This window comes from Haliotis asinina, chromosome 4, assembly GCF_037392515.1.
Source record: "Haliotis asinina isolate JCU_RB_2024 chromosome 4, JCU_Hal_asi_v2, whole genome shotgun sequence".
Classification (NCBI taxonomy): Eukaryota; Metazoa; Mollusca; class Gastropoda; order Lepetellida; family Haliotidae; genus Haliotis; species Haliotis asinina.
In genome coordinates, this window is record NC_090283.1 from 51,674,293 (window position 1) to 51,691,198 (window position 16,906).

Below are 16,906 nucleotides of genomic sequence, written 5' to 3' on the forward strand. Positions count from 1 at the left end.
CAATGTATAGAATAATTTAAACAAAGCAGTGGCAGCTAATCAAACAGTTTATGAACTCTGGGCACTGGATGCGTCATATTATGACCTCATTCAACTGTTAGAGATACAGTTTCTCGGTGGAAAGACTAACAGTTATCGTGGCAGCAGGTAATATTTTTTCCAGTTGTCTCCCTCCTGGGCGTGGTGACACCAAAACTTGATAATGCATCTTTGACAAATGAAATTTAAGTATTTACGATGAAGGTAAGATAATCTCAATTTACCTCTGTTAAAGATATATTTGTAACTACAGTGAGAAAGACCAGGCCAGCAACTGTCCTGGGACAAATTTTCAAGGGTCCTGACTACGAAATGGGTGCACCAGACACTTGAAGGTCACATGCAACCAAAAATTCAAACATAAATATAACAGAATTATCACTTATTCATGCTATATGATATGCATTGCTGATTATGAAAAAACAAATAAACAAAATAATATGCCAGCAATCACAAATCAAAAGTGCAATATTTTGCAGTTGAGTCTACCTCCCTCTAACCGAAGCACCCGCAATACAAAACCCAGTCAGAGCTGGTGGGTGTGCACTCATGTGAAACGACGCCTTGTCATTGGCCACTGGTTCATTTGCCAATACGCTTAGCTGGCTCTATGATTATGGCCTATAAGCCTGATAGGTGTTAATTTCAAATTGCATGTGGTCAGTAATTGAAGTTTTGCATTGCATACTGTCATTAGCAGGTAGGCAGGCAGACATACAGGTGTGAATAAACCAGACATTGAGTTTTCTGTGTGACAGAGTCTGCTTATCATAATCAACATGGGTTTTTTTTTTCATGTAATGAGTTGATCATTTACTTGGTTGTGTACACAACCAAGTTTAGACTACTGCTTACGACCTCATACTCCAGGCAGGCATACTGTTTCAAGCTCAATTAACATATTTACTGTGCATGTGTTATGAACACTGCGGACCAGCTGTTGAAAGTAATGAAACCACTTTTTCCCCAAGCACTGGGGGAAAAACAGGAAATCATTTGAACTCTGATTTTGCGGGCTTTTTTGCATCGCCTTTTTTTCCAACTTTACTGGCTGAATTGGCATTTTTGGGGGGTTTTGGAAAGTGCATACCAAGAGCCACCAGAATCTGCCAAGTTGTGTTTTACGTTGCATGTAACCCTTAAATATTATTAATACTATGTTGTGATATTGTTTTTAATTCAGTTACTGTTTTTGTTTTGGGCACTATGATCATCACATAATTACTGCATTTAAATTACATATATCATAACCAACAGTATGGTCATGACTCCATATTTCCTAGTAGAGTACATAACAGGTACGTATTTCAAAGTTTACCCAGGTACCGCCACCCCTGATATGAAACCAAATAATACTTGATCCTACCCTGGTACCCAACCCTCTAACACTGTACCCTACACAGCAACCCAACCCCCAAATGCCTGATCCTGGCTGAGTACCTGTTGTGTCATTTGCAGACGACAAAATATCTGATTTGGCCAGGCTAATTTTATTTCTTGTTTTATGGATTTCTAGTCATCAGAATAATGGCAGGGGGTAAATTAGACAAAAAAAACAAGTGAAAATACCATTCCTTTAAAATATAAGCTCACACCTTTTTCATCAATCACTATTCAATTCTAGTTGAATGATAATATGTTTAAACCAATACTAAAGGAATTTTCTTTGGGCCAATTTATGAGCCAAAAAGAAAAACTATTAAAAAATGTTTACATTTACATTTTTGGCCAATGAAAAAATTAGGATGTTATTTTTGGAGAGGAAAAAATTAATTTTCATATATTTTCTTATTCTTGAAAAGATACAACCAGCGGATGCATAAAAAAAGAAAACAAATTGTCTGGCCTTTGGATATGCCATGACAAAAGTGAGTAAGTTGGGTTTTCAGAAATATTCCAGCAATATCACAGCAGGGGACACCAGAAATGTGCTTCACACATTGTACTCATGGGGTGAATTGAACCCAGGTCCTCAGTGTGATGAGCTGACGCTTTGAGTCGTTTGACCACTACCACTGCCCAAGTACCCAACAGCAAAGCCAATATTCTGATAAAGGTCATATAAGAATATAAGTAAGAGTAGTATTACCATGACTTCAGTAAATACTGATTGTGATTGGTTAATCAAGGAGAGAGAGGATTAATTAATGGGTAGCCAGTAGTGAGGAATGTGAATTATTGAGGTTGATGAGAAGCCAGAGTGGGTTGAGTGGATAAATATTTGTGGATAGGATGAGGGGATGTAATAGTCTTGATTTCTATTAATAGCAGCAGGGATGGAAATAGCCCATTCCCCGATATCCCAGTCAAGTGTTTTTTTCTGCCGGACAAGCAAATTTGTATGTGACGCTGTATCCCAATTGTTTCTCTAATGTTGATTATGTTTCTTATTTTAAAAAATCAACGAGAAATGTGTCTGGTATAGTGGAAAATTACCAGGACAAGTAGTTCACGTGTGTAACTGTACCAGAGTACTGTAGGAATTTTAATGTTATTTCCACTACTGACCAGGAAAAATACAAAATACAAAAATGTATTTATAAAAAAAACCATGTATTTGGCCTAATCGTCAATGCTCACCTTGAATAGTTCCCTGTTCCATCATACCAACCACGACTGAATGTTTTTAACGCAAAACCTCATTGTAACTTCAAGTCAAACAGTCTAGCCATCCAGATCCTGTCTTCAATACAACCTTGTACAACATACAAACAAAAAAAAACATGTCTTGTTCTGACTGTCCTACTGTATAAGCACAAACTCTGGTTAAGAAGAAAGCAGGTATTATTCATGATCAGGTGATCGCAGGATAGTCAATCTCCACTATTAGTCACTCAGATTTTCTCCCAGGTCAAGAGGAAATAGGTACTGACACTTGATAATTGACACACACGGGTAACACATGTTATAACCAATGTGCCTTGCAACATAGGTTTTCACCAATGTATGTACAGACTGTTGTGTGTTTAGATGTTTGTAGTGGAGTCATGGTTCGGTAAGTATTGTGTGTTCCAGTCAAGGGTGACAGAGGAGTGCTGGTGGCAGGTGTACATAGGCCAAGTCGTGCATACACTGTCATTCATGCAAACAGTGTACTCGTTAAAAACAAGTACGCCTGAACCCAGAAATTTTTCAAGAGTCTGAACGACATCTGCAAGATCAACAATATTTCTGAATCTAAGCTATTTTTACCTGTGTCTTTGAAAATATGGAGTGCAGCACTCAAATTATGAGTGAGTGAGAGAGAATGCATGGTGCATTCATGCAAAGTGAGTGAGTGAGTGAGATGTTTGTTTTACACCTCACTCAGCAATATTCCAGCTATATGGTGGCGGTCTGTAAATAATCGAGTCTAGAAAACACAATTCAGTGATCAACAACATGATCGTCGATCTGAGCAGTTGGGAACCGATGACATGTGTCAACCAAGTCAGCAAGCTTGACCACCCGATCCTGTTAGTAGCCTCTTACGACAAGCATAGTCGCCTTTTATGGCAAGCATGAGTTGCTGAAGGCCTATTCTACCTGGGGACCTTCACGGGTTGCAAAATGAGTAGGTGAGTTTAGTTCTACGCTGCACTCAGCAATATTCCAGCCATATACTATAGTATATGGCGGTGGTCTGTAAATAATTGAGTCTCGACCACACAATCCAGTGATCAACACATTCATGCAAAGAAAACGACAAACAGCACTTGCTCACACACAATATGACGTGAGGTGAAAAAATGTAGGAGTGATAAATTTAGGTCACTTTCCGTTGAGTTTTCTAGGATTTGCAAGGATCAATAATCGGTAAATATTTTCTTCCCATCATTACAAAAGTTATAATCTGTTTGCAGTTAAAACGGACCAATGAATTTCACTTTCAACAAAAAAAGTTAAATCAGATTAAGTGAAATTAAATTGCAAATTGTCATAATTTTACCTTGCCAACAGAGCATTTAAGTCTCAGAATTGTATTAAAAACTGTTGAACAAACGACCATAGCTCTTTTAAGTAAAAGTCATAGTTAGGTTTTCACTGCCAACAGACTATAACAATATTTCTTTTGATATTTTGAAGATATTTTTAACACTATTCCAAAGAGTTGGTTGTAAGCAGAAACTCCCTGGCTATGAGCTTAGCCTGAGATTAAAGGGTTCAATATATAGGTAGGTATGAGTTATTGAGGGTACATAATGATTTCCTGCAAAGTCATAGTGATTCAGGTTTTGAAGGGGCATGTCACTGGTCCCGTCAAATAAGGGAATCTTTACCCATGGCCAGTGGTATCATTTACATCAGTCTGAGATCACTTACTTGTGGAGGTGTTACAGTGTTGCAATGGAGTATTCCACCACAATACTAGGCTCATAATGCAAAACAATTCCAGCTATATGGTGCTGGTCTGTAAATAACTGAGCCTGGACCAGACAATCCAGTGATCAACAGCATGAGCATATATCATCACAACTGGGAGCCAATGACAAGTGTTAGTCGCCTCTTATGACAAGCAATCAAGCAGTCTCCTTTTGTAGCAAGCATGCTAAATCAAATATCACACAAATATCATTAAATAACATCAGTGACATACTTAAGAACTTTGACTTTCTAAACAGCTTCATGTCTCCACCATTACAACACAGATACTACGTCAGATGAACTCTGAATAACTAAGCTGAAAATATTTCGATTTAGTCCATCCCAGAGCTCCTGATGGGGGTCACTGAGTGATGTACTCACTTGTGTTCAACTCACCTGAGTATCCCAATTTTCCTTTAAGTAACCAAATATATTTTACCCACCTCACTCAAACTCAATTTGGTATTTTTCTATTTTCCATTTATTGTAAAAACATAAGAATGTTTAATTACTGGTTTGCGTGTATGTTTTACATATTTGATCAGTAATATGAGAAACAATAAGAAAGACTGCAAGCTGCAAAGTACATGTGCTGAAACAGAGTGTTATTTTTAACTATCCTCTGTAACCTCAAAGCTAAGAAATGACATTTTTGTGTATACTTTATGTAAAATTAAATTTATCAAGTATTTACAACCATTCAAGTGTACTTCTAAACAGACTAAATAGGAATTGGGTTTTCACATAAATAGTTGCATAATACAGATTCGCAAATTATCTGTACCTCTGGCATTTTTTCAGATGGACATTATGACCAGGCAACAAATACTTGTCATTTGTAAATTTTACTGGTCAAGTGATCATGTTTTTCATTATGCGCAAGGCCTTGCACCCTAACAACCAATCAGAAATGCAGAAGGTATCACAATGCAGCAATGGCACTAGTTTTAGCCTGGGGTTTTCCAAATTGCTATTTTTAATTTGACAGCACATTGATGTCATTGTGAAAACATAATCTTGTACAAAATTGACACAGGTAATTAGAAAATTGATTTTAAAATTTGCCGGGCATGATGTCCAATAACCTTTGAAATTACTGGACATTCTAACTTCGGACTGGTAAAAACTAGTATATGCCAGACAACAGGAAAACAAAGATTTCATTCTTAATTAAGTCAGTTCATAATGATAACGAATTATGCAGCATTATAAACTTGACCAAGTCTCATTTCATACGATTACAACAAGGTTAAGTAGGCAAGGCCCTTTTGTTTTTGAGGGGGAATGGGGTGTGGGGGGCTGAAGGGAAGGCAATGCACTAGAACAATAATGCAGCTATTTGACGCTTGTCTATAAATATACACATGTTCACCGAACAGTCCGGTGATAAACAGCATCAATCTATGCAATTGGGATATGACGGCATTTTGTCAACGAAGTCTGCGTGGGTGCTCATACCATCCCGTTAATCGCCTTTTATAAGCATTGGTTGTTGAAGGCCATTTCTAACCTGGATCATGACCAGTCCTCCTTTTTGATAAAACTGTAATCAAAACTTGACATACTTAAAGGTCACATGCAACGTAAAATACAACTTTGCAGATTCTGGTACCTTTCGGTGTGCACTTACCAAAACAAATCACAAAAAATGCCAATTCAACCTATAAAGTTAAAAAAAAACGCGATGAAAAAAAAGCCAGCAAAATCGGAGTTCAAAGTTTCACTAAATTCCCCCCAGCGCTGGGGGGAAAACTGGTTTCAACAACTGTGCTGCACTGCGTCCATAACACATGCGCGGTGAATAGGTTCGCGGAGCTTGAAACAGTATTCATGCCCAGCGTCTGAGGTCGTGCAGTAGTCTAGTCTTGGTTGTGTACACAAACAAGTACATAATCTACTCGTTACGTAAAACAACTTGTTGATTGTGGTAAGAAGTCTCTGTCACAGAGAAAACTCAGTGTCTGGTTTATTCACACCTGCTAAAGACAACATGCAATACACAGCTTCAATCATTGACCACGTGCAATTTGAACTTAACACCTATCTCACTATACGACATAAAGAAAATAAGTTGATTTATGACCCGTGCACCCAAGTCCCGTGACTGCCACATTATGTAATTAGGCACGTGTGATACACATGACATGTTGTCATGTCTGTGGGTTGCAAACAAACTACATTCATTTTTTTCGGATGACTGGATCTGACGGAAACTTGTGCAAACTCTTGTCAGATTTAAGTCCTGCTTTGTACTTGGACGAATGACAGATTCCAGCCACGCAGTAGTTTACCATCTCCACTGACATGATTTTTTATTGGATCGAGCGCAAATTCGGAGAACATGTATTTTCTAAAATCAACATCTCTATATACATTCTTCATGGATAACGACTACTTTTCGTGTATATGATTTTGCTTGACAACAGTATATGAATCCACACTGAAACAACGCATCAAGTACACAAAAAGAAGTTGTTATCCATAAAGAATCTTACTTTCTTGTGACTGGCTATACTTCGAAAATGCCCATCAAACAGATCATCTTTCTGTACACACAATGAACCCTCAGCATGTCAGCAAATAGAACAGCCAATCGGAAGCCATCGTTACACTTGAGTGCATATCCACCAGCTATGACTGGGTTCGGTCTCCCGAGGGCTTCGTTTCGAGGGAAGTAAGCCCAAGTACAAAATATTGCACTTTTGAATCGCGATTGTACGCTTATAATTTTGTTTTGTTTTTTTTTAAAAGCAGCAACGTATATTATATGTCATGAATAAGTGATAAATGTGTTTTAATTATGTTTGATTTTTTGGTTGCATGTGACCTTTAAGCAAGCCATATTTAACCATATCCCATGCAGAATTTTTAAAAAAAGCATTTTTAAAAATAGTTGACACAACATGTCTGTGCAAAGGTACAGCAGAAAATAATGCTGCAGTTACAGCCAAAACAGCCCAAGTTTCAGGAGAACACCTAACATTAGCACCTGATACAGAAAGAAGAGCTCTGTGGGAGCCACGCCAACCAATTTACAATTGTGAGAAGGGTACACAAAGTGTTGTGATAAATACTACAAGATGTAGAACAGCCATTTTAGAAGTGTGAATGTTGTAAACCAAATTTTTGTGTGTTTTTGTTTAAACACTGCTGTTATCCCTGAGCCTGTGTGATTTTCTGGGAGCGTTTACTACCGGAACAGCCATGCTCGGGCTAATGTTCAAGACAAAATTTTCACATTGTCACAATGTCAGAGTGGATTAGATCTTTGATTTTGTGTGCTGGTATTTATCATGATTATAGTCATTTTCCTGTCTTCTGCTGAATCATAAATGAATAATCTGCTTTAGTAAAAACAAGGCTGAATTTTTGTTGATGTGACAAAAATGCTAACTAGCCCACTTCTGACACTAACATTCAATATTATCAGCTTGGTTGTGTGTTTCTACAGGCTAAACATGCTAAAGAAATAATATTTTCCAAAGTTAAAAGCACAACATAAACACTAGGTCTTTGACCGTGCAACAAATACTACACTAGATTTCTGTTAGAATTCATCGTGGGTTATTTATAATATACAGGCCGAATATATGACCAAAGGATAAACTAACCGCCATTGCAAAAATGAAAACACAACTCTATGCAGGTTGCATTCAGTGTCCGGATATTGCTGCAATATAACATCCCAAAGCCAATACATTGTTGTAAGCACACCCACTGTGTTGAATTTGACATTGTATTGAGATATATAAATAGAATCACTCACGCCAGCTGACAGCTCATCCCACCAAGACGACGTGTACACTGTCAGCGTCTGCAAACCGACACAGCTTCACTTAGGTGTCATAGATCTACTACTGTGGTGATTTAAATAGTTTCTTTTGCCTGTTTGCCGAAGGTGAAAGATGAGGAGGCAAAACAAATGAATAATGGAAAATAAATAATTCACAATCGTCGGCTTGATATCGCGCACAAATCTGTATCCGTTTTTTCCGATGTAAATATGTATTTGATGCTGATTGGTCAATAAACACTAAAGTACTTCCGGTATCACTACAGTGAATATTACCGTTGTTTTCATTGGTAGAAATTGCTGGCGCGTAGTATCAACGTGAGGATCACGCTTTCTTGGCATCAAATAAGACTTCTCTGGTCGGTATTAGTGCTTGTTGGTGTTAATTTGGACGACGATGGTGATATTGACAAGCTTCCCACCCCCGACAGAAGGAATTCGACATAAACAAGAGAATACAGTAGCGAATATCGATGGCAGCACATTAGGAAATGGAACACTCTATGTTGCAGAAAGGCAAGACATTTTTTCTCTTTTTAATTTAGACCGGTCTAGATGTATCTCTGTTTATGTATCTAGGGATTTGACGGGGTTATCATTCGGTATTCATCTTTTTTAGCTGTTGGCATGACAGTTATTATATATGAAGATGTCACTTACAGTGAAGATGTCGTCTGCACAGATACAACTGACGGGTATCACACCAGCCCCAGGTACGATTCTGTATACAGGAATGTGCCATAAACAATCCAAAAATATGGAAACGTACCCAGTACCCAAATCAGCAAGTTCGTAATCCTCACCCACCCAAACGAAACTGTGTTGTCCTCGTTCACCTGATTGCAAGTGGTGGTGTGCGTTACAGAATATCTATATTGCTTGTTGCTGTGTAATGCTGTCAAATACATCTCATACAGCACTATGGCAGTTCCTGTCAAGAAAACGGCACTATACAAAACAGATCCATCATGGTGTATGTGTCTGTTCTGATATTGGCAGGAGTATGTTTCTGTTCTACCCTTACTGACAGTGACTCCTTCAGCTGCCGTATATGCAGAAAATAAAAATGACACATATAGTGTCATTTACTGCCAAACAGACTCTGGCTGAGGGAGAGTGAACCCACAACAGTGTACCTGAATTGTAATATACTCTTCAAATAAAAGTAGGGGAACCTGGTAGAAAGAAAAACCCTTTGAGCAACGTTTCAATGACATTCATCTTGTGTATGCAGCATCATTTCACGTTATCACCACATGCAAACACAATGCATGGGAAGCATGTGCACAGCGTGGAAGCCTCCTACAAGTGCATGGGGTGTCATTTTGAATCTTGACGTTTTGCATGCAGGTTGATAAATCACTGTAGAACATTTTATTCTGATAAATTCTTTCATCTGTGCATGGTCAAGGTTTTCAGGGTCAAATCACACACTACTGAATGAAAATTGTAAACCTGAAATATTCATGTCATATTCCGGTCACCTAATACGGGGGTTGACTGAACGAACAGCTTTGCTTTGAATGAAATCCATGTGGTGATGCATTCTCAAAACATTATTACTGCATCAACATTCAGTCCCATGTATCTCCCAATTTCGACATTAAAGGTTTTGACAATTGTACTTTTTGTGAAGAGTAAATATTGGTGTATAATTTATTTGCCAGCACACAGCCCTAAATATCAACCACGTTCAATTGCTTCATTTCGTACTGCAGACCTCACCCACCTCACATGTAGTCTTTATCTTTGACTCATTTGTGGGTAGGTTTTTAATTTTAAAATCAAATTTCTCAGGTTTTGGGAGGTTTTTCATTGTTGTTGGAGAGTAAGTATTATTTATTGAGATTTGTCTATTTTTATTTCTTTTATTGCATGACCATGATGACATGTGCACATTTCAAGTTGTAATTAGAGATTAGTTCATAAGTTGGTGATGGTATGGGGAGTATATGAAGGGAACGAGTGATGGGACGAGTAGAAATCATGGTATGTATGTGTATTATTAAGAATGTTATTTTCTTGTCTTTCAGCCGGTTGTCATGGATGGGTGAGAATGGACAAGGCTTCTCACTGGAATATCCAGCAATAAGCTTGCATGCAGTCTCCCGAGACACTTCGACTTTTCCCCATGAATGCCTGTATCTAATGGTGGAAGGCAAACTATCAGGTATGGACACAACAAAGTGATTTTGTCATATTCTGAAGGAGTGTGGCTGTGTGATAAACATAAAAAAAAGTGTGTTTGTCATATTCTGAAAGGAGTGTGCGTGCCTGATAAACATAAAAAAATAAAATTGTTATGTCATCTTCCTTATTGTGCACTGCACTTTGTTTATAACTGCAATGATTATACCACAGAAATTTCAGATCAGTTCATGTCAGTAGAGTTAGAACTAGCATTACCACTTGCTATCTCTCTCTTTCTCAGAATTAAAAATTCAGCTGTTTCAAATTGTGAAACTCAGTTTGCAATTTGAGTGAAAACATAAGTTCATTTCGAGACATTGGGGCCTGAAGCTTACAATGGTCTGAATTTATGTCTTGAGAACATAGAATTGTTTTCAAATAAGTCTTTGCCATGATGCACAAATTATCTCAATGTGCAGTGAATTTAGAAGCTTGCACCATTGATGACAATGCCAGTGTGGCTTAGTTCAGATAATCTAAAATTGTAAAACTACATGTTTGCCATTAAGCTCCACAAAGCTGATTAACTAGCTGACCTGCCTTCTATACCCTTTTTTTTCATTTTCGTTGTTGTTAAACAATAACATTTTGATGAAAGTTCCAAACTGAGAGTAACTCCCCAAAACTTGGCCATGTCTCCCTCTCAAGACACCAGGGAGTCACGATGACTCCTAAATGTTTATACCTAAAGCAAACACTGAAGTAAGCTTTGACTCATATTCCCTGTTCTGACACTGGTGTGATTGTTCTCTAGAAACACAGGATGGGTCATCTGATGGGGAGGAGGAAGACGATCAACCAATCGGAGAAGTTCGCTTTGTACCGAGTGACAGGGGAACATGTGAGTGTTTTTTAGACTTATGTATATTTGCAGTCTGGGAGACACTGGTTAGCTAAGTAAATACATTAAATCTCTTCTTTCTAATTTGAGGCATATAAATTAACATGAATGTTAGTTAAAATGGAACAGAATCCATGGAATATCAAGAAAATTATTTTCATGTATGGATAGTTATCTAACTAAAACATTAGCTACTGGTGTTAAGGTTTCAAAATTCGTTCATTAAGGTTTTGGGTTATTACTTGGTTGGGAGGGTCTGTATGCAAAGAACCTGTGAAGAATCTGGGTTAGAATTGTATCCCATGGTCGGAAATTGATGGTAATGCTGATGATCACTGAATTGTCTGGTCCAAAGTTGATTATTATCATGTTTATAGACCACCGTCATATAGGTAGATTATCGTTGAGTGCCACGAGAAAAAAACAAGATGCACAAGAATGTAGTACCACCAGCTTTTTGACTTATCCATTGACTTTAGACTTGTTAAGCAATAACTCACGCAGTCACTGTATGTTAGGATGTCAAACCTTCTTGTCCATGTTACAGTGGATGCTATGTTCCTCGCCATGAATGACTGCCAAGCATTGCATCCAGACCCACAAGACTCTGACTCAGAAGCTGATGGCGATGGTACGTAATAGGTAAACCAATATGTTGCAGGTGCTTAGTGTACCAATATGTTGCAGGAACCTAATATGCCAATATGTTGTAGGTGCTTGGTATACTGATATGTTGTATATACTACGTATACCAGTATGTTTAAGGTGCCTACTATGCCAATATGTTGTAGGTGCTTGGTATATTAGTAGGTTGCAGGTGCTTGGTACACCACTATGTTGTAGGTACTAGGTATAGCAATATGTTGCAGGTGCCTGATATACCAATATGTTATAGGTGCTTGGTATATTAGGTTGCAGGTGCTTGGTACACCACTATGTTGTAGGTACTAGGTAAAGCAATATGTTGCAGGTGCCTGATATACCAATATGTTGTAGGTGCTTGGTATATTAGTAGGTTGCAGGTGCTTGGTATACCAAAATGGTGTAGTGCTTGGTGTAAAAAAAAGTATATGTTGCAGGTGCTTGGTATATTAACATGGTATAGGTGATTGGTATACCGAGATGATAGCAACTAATGGGATTGTGTGGTCAGACTTACTGACTTGATTGATACATGTCATTGAATTTGTATCCCAATTTGCGTAGATTGATGCTCATGATGTCCATCACTGGATAGTCTGGTCCAGAGTTGATTATTTACAGACAGCTGTCATGAAGCTGAAATAATCCTAAGTGCAATGTTCCAGAATAAATAAGATAATAAAACTCAACTGTCAAATGATCAGTTTCAATCAGAGCTTTGTGATTGAAAACTGCTCATTGACTAGCCAGAATCAAGTGTTTCCTAACTTCAAGATCAGATGCTTAGTGAAGCCATTACAGTCCTCATAATTCCAAATTACCCTAAATATCATGTGAGAAATACCTTTACATTAGACAGTACCTGTTGTTCATGTGATTTAAATTTTAATCATATTCTGTATTTGATTAATATTCTCCATTTTTTGCACTTCTGTGTTAAATTCTTTTTAGAAGACTTCTTCACAGGAGAAGAAGGTGAAGGTCAGTTGACAGCACAAGGTCAAGCCACTCTACAGCATCTGGACAATCTGTTACAGGTCGGGCAAGGCGATGGAGCTGAGAGTCAGACTAACGGCCATCACAGAGGTGAGTCCAACTACCTCATGTTAGGTGAAAGTATCAGTATTACTTGTAGTTTGTCAAAAACAGGATAGTAACAGAAAAATATGGCTATGATTCTGTAACTTCTAAACCGAAGTTAACCGTTTGAAAACAAGCAAACAAACAATGACTGTGTTCTTGAGGTAAATTAACCCTTGCTAGCCCATACTGAGATTGATGCTGGTCCATGCTAAGATTGTTTCTGATCCATGCTAAGATCTTTGTTGGTCCAAGCCAAGTTGTTTCTGATCCATGCTAAGATCTTTGCTGGTCCAAGCCAAGATAGTTGCTGTCCATGCTGAGATTGTTGCTGTCCATGCAAAGATTGTTACTTGTTCAAGCTTACATTGTTGCTGGTCCAAACTATGATTGTTGCTGTCCGTGATAAAACTGCTGCAAGCCATTATTGGCCCATGCTAAGATTGTTTCTGGTCTATGCTAAGATTGCTCCTGGTCCATGTTAAGATTGTTGTGGTCGGTGCTGTGATTGTTGCTGTCCGTGATAAAACTGCTGCAAGCCATTATTGGCCCATGCTAAGATTGTTTCTGGTCTATGCTAGGATTGCTCCTGGTCCATGTTAAGATTGTTGTGGTCGGTGCTGTGATTGTTGCTGTCCGTGATAAAACTGCTGCAAGCCATTATTGGCCCATGCTAAGAGTGTTTCTGGTCTATGCTAAGATTGCTCCTGGTCCATATTAAGATTGTTGTGGTCGGTGCTGTGATTGTTGCTGTCCGTGATAAAACTGCTGCAAGCCATTATTGGCCCATGCTAAGATTGTTTCTGGTCTATGCTAGGATTGCTCCTGGTCCATGTTAAGATTGTTGCTGTCAGTGCTGTGATTGTTGCTGTCCATGCTAAAAAACATTGTCACTCATGCTAAGACTGTCACTGTTTCAGATGGTGGAGGGGCTACGGAAGAAGACATGGAGATGGGACAGTTTGAGGATGCTGACATGGAGCAGTGAGAGTATGATATGTTTGACAAAGGTTGACTGGCTGGGCACCAGTCAGAAGGATACTACAGTGGTACTGCCATCATCATTTCACAACATGTGGAGGATCTATTGCAGCTTTTATCCTCATGACTTATGTGAAAGATGTTACCACTGCAGTCTCAGTGTACGAGTGTGATGGATGCATGAAGATAGTGTATGTTCCTGAAATGACTGTTAAAATGTGTTCCTGTGACTGCTAGGGTGAGAACATCAAGCTCTAAGAGTGTCATGACTACTGGCTTACGTGACCTGTGAAGATCCAGGGCGTAGATTTTCAAAGCTCTCTTAGTGCTAAGATAGTTGCTCGTTAATGTATGGCACTTATGACAATCTTAGCTCTAGGAGAGTTTTGAAAATCTGGGACCAAATTAGAAATGGTCCTCTTTAACCCGTGTTTGTCATAAGAGGTGGCAAACAAGATCCAGTTGGTCAGCTGGCTGATTGACATGTCATTGTAACCTAGTTCCATAGATTGTTGCTTATAATGTTAATCACTGGATTGTCAGGTGCAGACATGATTATTTACAGACCAGCGCCATGTAGGTGGAATATTGCTGAGTGCAACGTTAAACAATGGTCATCAGACTATCCGGCATATGTATCAAAAGATGTCCATTTCTGATCATGCAGTGTTCCCATGACTACCAGACTAAGAGACATCAATGGTTCTGATTTCAGAGACATTTTCAGATGGTTCATCCCATTGCATTAAATGCAATAATATAAACTGAAGCCTTTTCTCTGATGCACTGCTTTTTCATTCATCTTTAGATCATTGAAACACGTCACCACTGTCTTCATGTTTTATATTAAACTAGAAGCTGACATTTTCCGTTTCTATTTGAGAATCTGCAGCATATTTTGTGTCAGGAAGCCAGTCTAACCTTAGTGTAGAACAAGTCATGTAACAGTCTACTCGTAACAGGGGCGGTGGGGTAGCCTAGTGGTTAAAGCGTTCACTTGTCACGCCGAAGACCTGGGTTCGATTCCCCACATGGGTACAATGTGTGAGGCCCATTTTCTGGTGTCCCCCACCGTGATATCGCTGGAATAGTGCTAAAAGCGGCGTAAAACCAAACTCACTCACTCACTACTTGTAACAGTTGTACCAAACACCTTTAATTGTTAGACCCAACAAGAAAAAGGTTGTGGTTCCAGTTGCCCTACTGATCCTTTGATCTCTGCTGCTGACCCTGTTTTTTCAGGTGGTGTGAATGAAATGAATTGGAAAGAGATGTAATCAGAACAATAATTTTTTTTTATTTAGCTTTATGGATTGGATTGTGCTTTTACATGCAACTGGATAAATTTTGTATGACATTATTATCAAGTTTGGCTCACAGTCCCTGAACCCTTCCTATTTTTCATTCTACCTAGTCAATGGCTTCATGCCAAAGCTTTGAATGAAGCAAGTCTAGATTTGCTGGAATTCTGCAAAATGCAGCATAAACCCAACTCACTTCCAGGATGTCTGGAATGGCAACTTCGAACAAATGAGAGATTCGCCTTGAACATTTATCATTGTTTTTTTAAATGGCATGTTTTCATGACTTGACTTGAGACTGTGTATCTTGAATGTAATTGCATCAAAGTCCATTGAAACACTTCATGCCAGAGTTCTTCATTTTTAAAGCTGGACAACTGGACCTTATCGTTGGAATGCTATTTCAAGTACTCACTATTTTTATTTTATTATCGCGGGCAATGCGTTTTGCAGGGGGTATTAAAGTGCACCGTGTCCGTCCATGCACATTTATCTTTTCTAGAGCAGAACTCTAAAACCGTTCAATATTTCGTCACCAAACTTGACACATAGATTGGTCTAGTGGTGTACTGGTGCCTTTTGATAGTTTTGGAATTCTAAGTAAAATATTTTTGTCATTTCCATGGCAACACGTTTGACTTGACTGAAATTGAAGGTAGTGCGGGGATATTGATGACAATGTCTTCATGTTTATTTTATTTTAAGAGGATTCATTTTGCGTCACTGAGCTCCGATGTTCTTAGACTAGAACATTATAAGCAGTTGTTTTTGTTAACTGTATGTTGTGATACTGCTGCTAATTGTCTTGATTTTATTTCAAACATGCCCACAGCTAGCTTGGAAGGGAAGAGTGAATGAGATTTTATGTGTGCTTTAGTCAGTTGTAAGGGATGTTAGATCGCAATGAAATTCTGTTGAGAGTTCAAGAGTGTAGGTGCTATGTAAATATTTGTTATGTGTATAATTCATTTCCAGGCATTGAATGTAAATAAAGTCATATTTTCATTTACATTCAGTTATTTGTATGTTCGACTGCAGTATTATCTGCTTGTTCTAGCGATGGAACATTGCAACCAATACATTTATGCAACAAAGTGGCTTGCTGCGTACATGAGTATGATCAGACATAGTTTATTTGCCATTCTGTTCAGGCCATTGATCTCCACCTTGATATTGCTGGAATATTGCTAATAACAGTGTAAAACTAAAATCACAAACACAGGACAGTATGTACCAACAGTTAAGTATTTTGTCATTCTTTATCCTAGACCAAATGTCCATGTTAAATAGACCCGTGAAGATCCAGGTTAGAGTTCATGTCCAATGAGCCTTGCATGAGGGATCAGGAGCAGATGGTCACGCTTGCTGACTTGGGGCTAATTCGATAATGGTAAGCCAGTTTTGGTTTCTGGATGTGAAAGGACAGGCAAGCAAGCATTCATTGTTCTCAGAACTAGGAAAATATGATGTACAACCCCATTCTACTGAACATCGCTATTTTATGTAACCTGTATACATATATTTACTTGTAACATTATAATTATATACTACCGACAGAAAATAAGGGAACAAAGAAATTGAATGTAGATGACTTTGACTGTGACAGGGTCCGTTATCGTGGCGTATCTCCCAAACGCAACATCCAATGACAATGGAATTTCGCATAATGCACGCCCAGCACGTGTTACACGTGCA

At 38.5% G+C, this 16,906-nt stretch overlaps 2 protein-coding genes across 3 annotated transcripts in view; one reads left to right on the top strand and one right to left on the bottom strand.

Annotated features, from left to right (window-relative positions):
* The window catches only part of LOC137281652 (transmembrane protein 164-like), a 72,772-nt gene extending 64,390 nt beyond the window's left edge, over positions 1-8,382 (bottom strand). The window contains exon 1 of one of the 2 annotated variants that reach the window (XM_067813036.1): positions 8,150-8,382. Coding sequence is in view for 1 of the 2 variants with exons in the window: in XM_067813035.1 (XP_067669136.1) it covers positions 2,620-2,644 (25 nt within the window). In the remaining variant the exon portion in view is untranslated. Of the gene's footprint in view, positions 1-2,619; positions 2,814-8,149 lie in introns of those variants that run through there. The other variant, XM_067813035.1, reaches the window with a different exon arrangement.
* Positions 8,383-8,445: 63 nt separating this feature from the next.
* Positions 8,446-16,220, top strand: LOC137281656 (methylosome subunit pICln-like). The gene is made up of 6 exons (XM_067813039.1): positions 8,446-8,692; positions 10,210-10,346; positions 11,121-11,207; positions 11,755-11,838; positions 12,801-12,935; positions 13,850-16,220. Exons 1-6 carry the CDS (start codon positions 8,574-8,576, stop codon positions 13,915-13,917), a joined length of 630 nt encoding a protein of 209 aa, XP_067669140.1. The 5' UTR covers positions 8,446-8,573; the 3' UTR covers positions 13,918-16,220.
* Positions 16,221-16,906: the final 686 nt, after the last annotated feature.

Coding starts and splice junctions, on each gene's coding strand:
- LOC137281656 (XM_067813039.1), top strand. CDS start 8,574: ATGGTGATATTGACAAGCTTCCCACCCCCGACAGAAGGAATTCGACAT. Junction 10,347..11,120: donor GGTGGAAGGCAAACTATCAG/GTATGGACACAA, acceptor ATTGTTCTCTAG/AAACACAGGATGGGTCATCT. Junction 11,839..12,800: donor CTCAGAAGCTGATGGCGATG/GTACGTAATAGG, acceptor AATTCTTTTTAG/AAGACTTCTTCACAGGAGAA.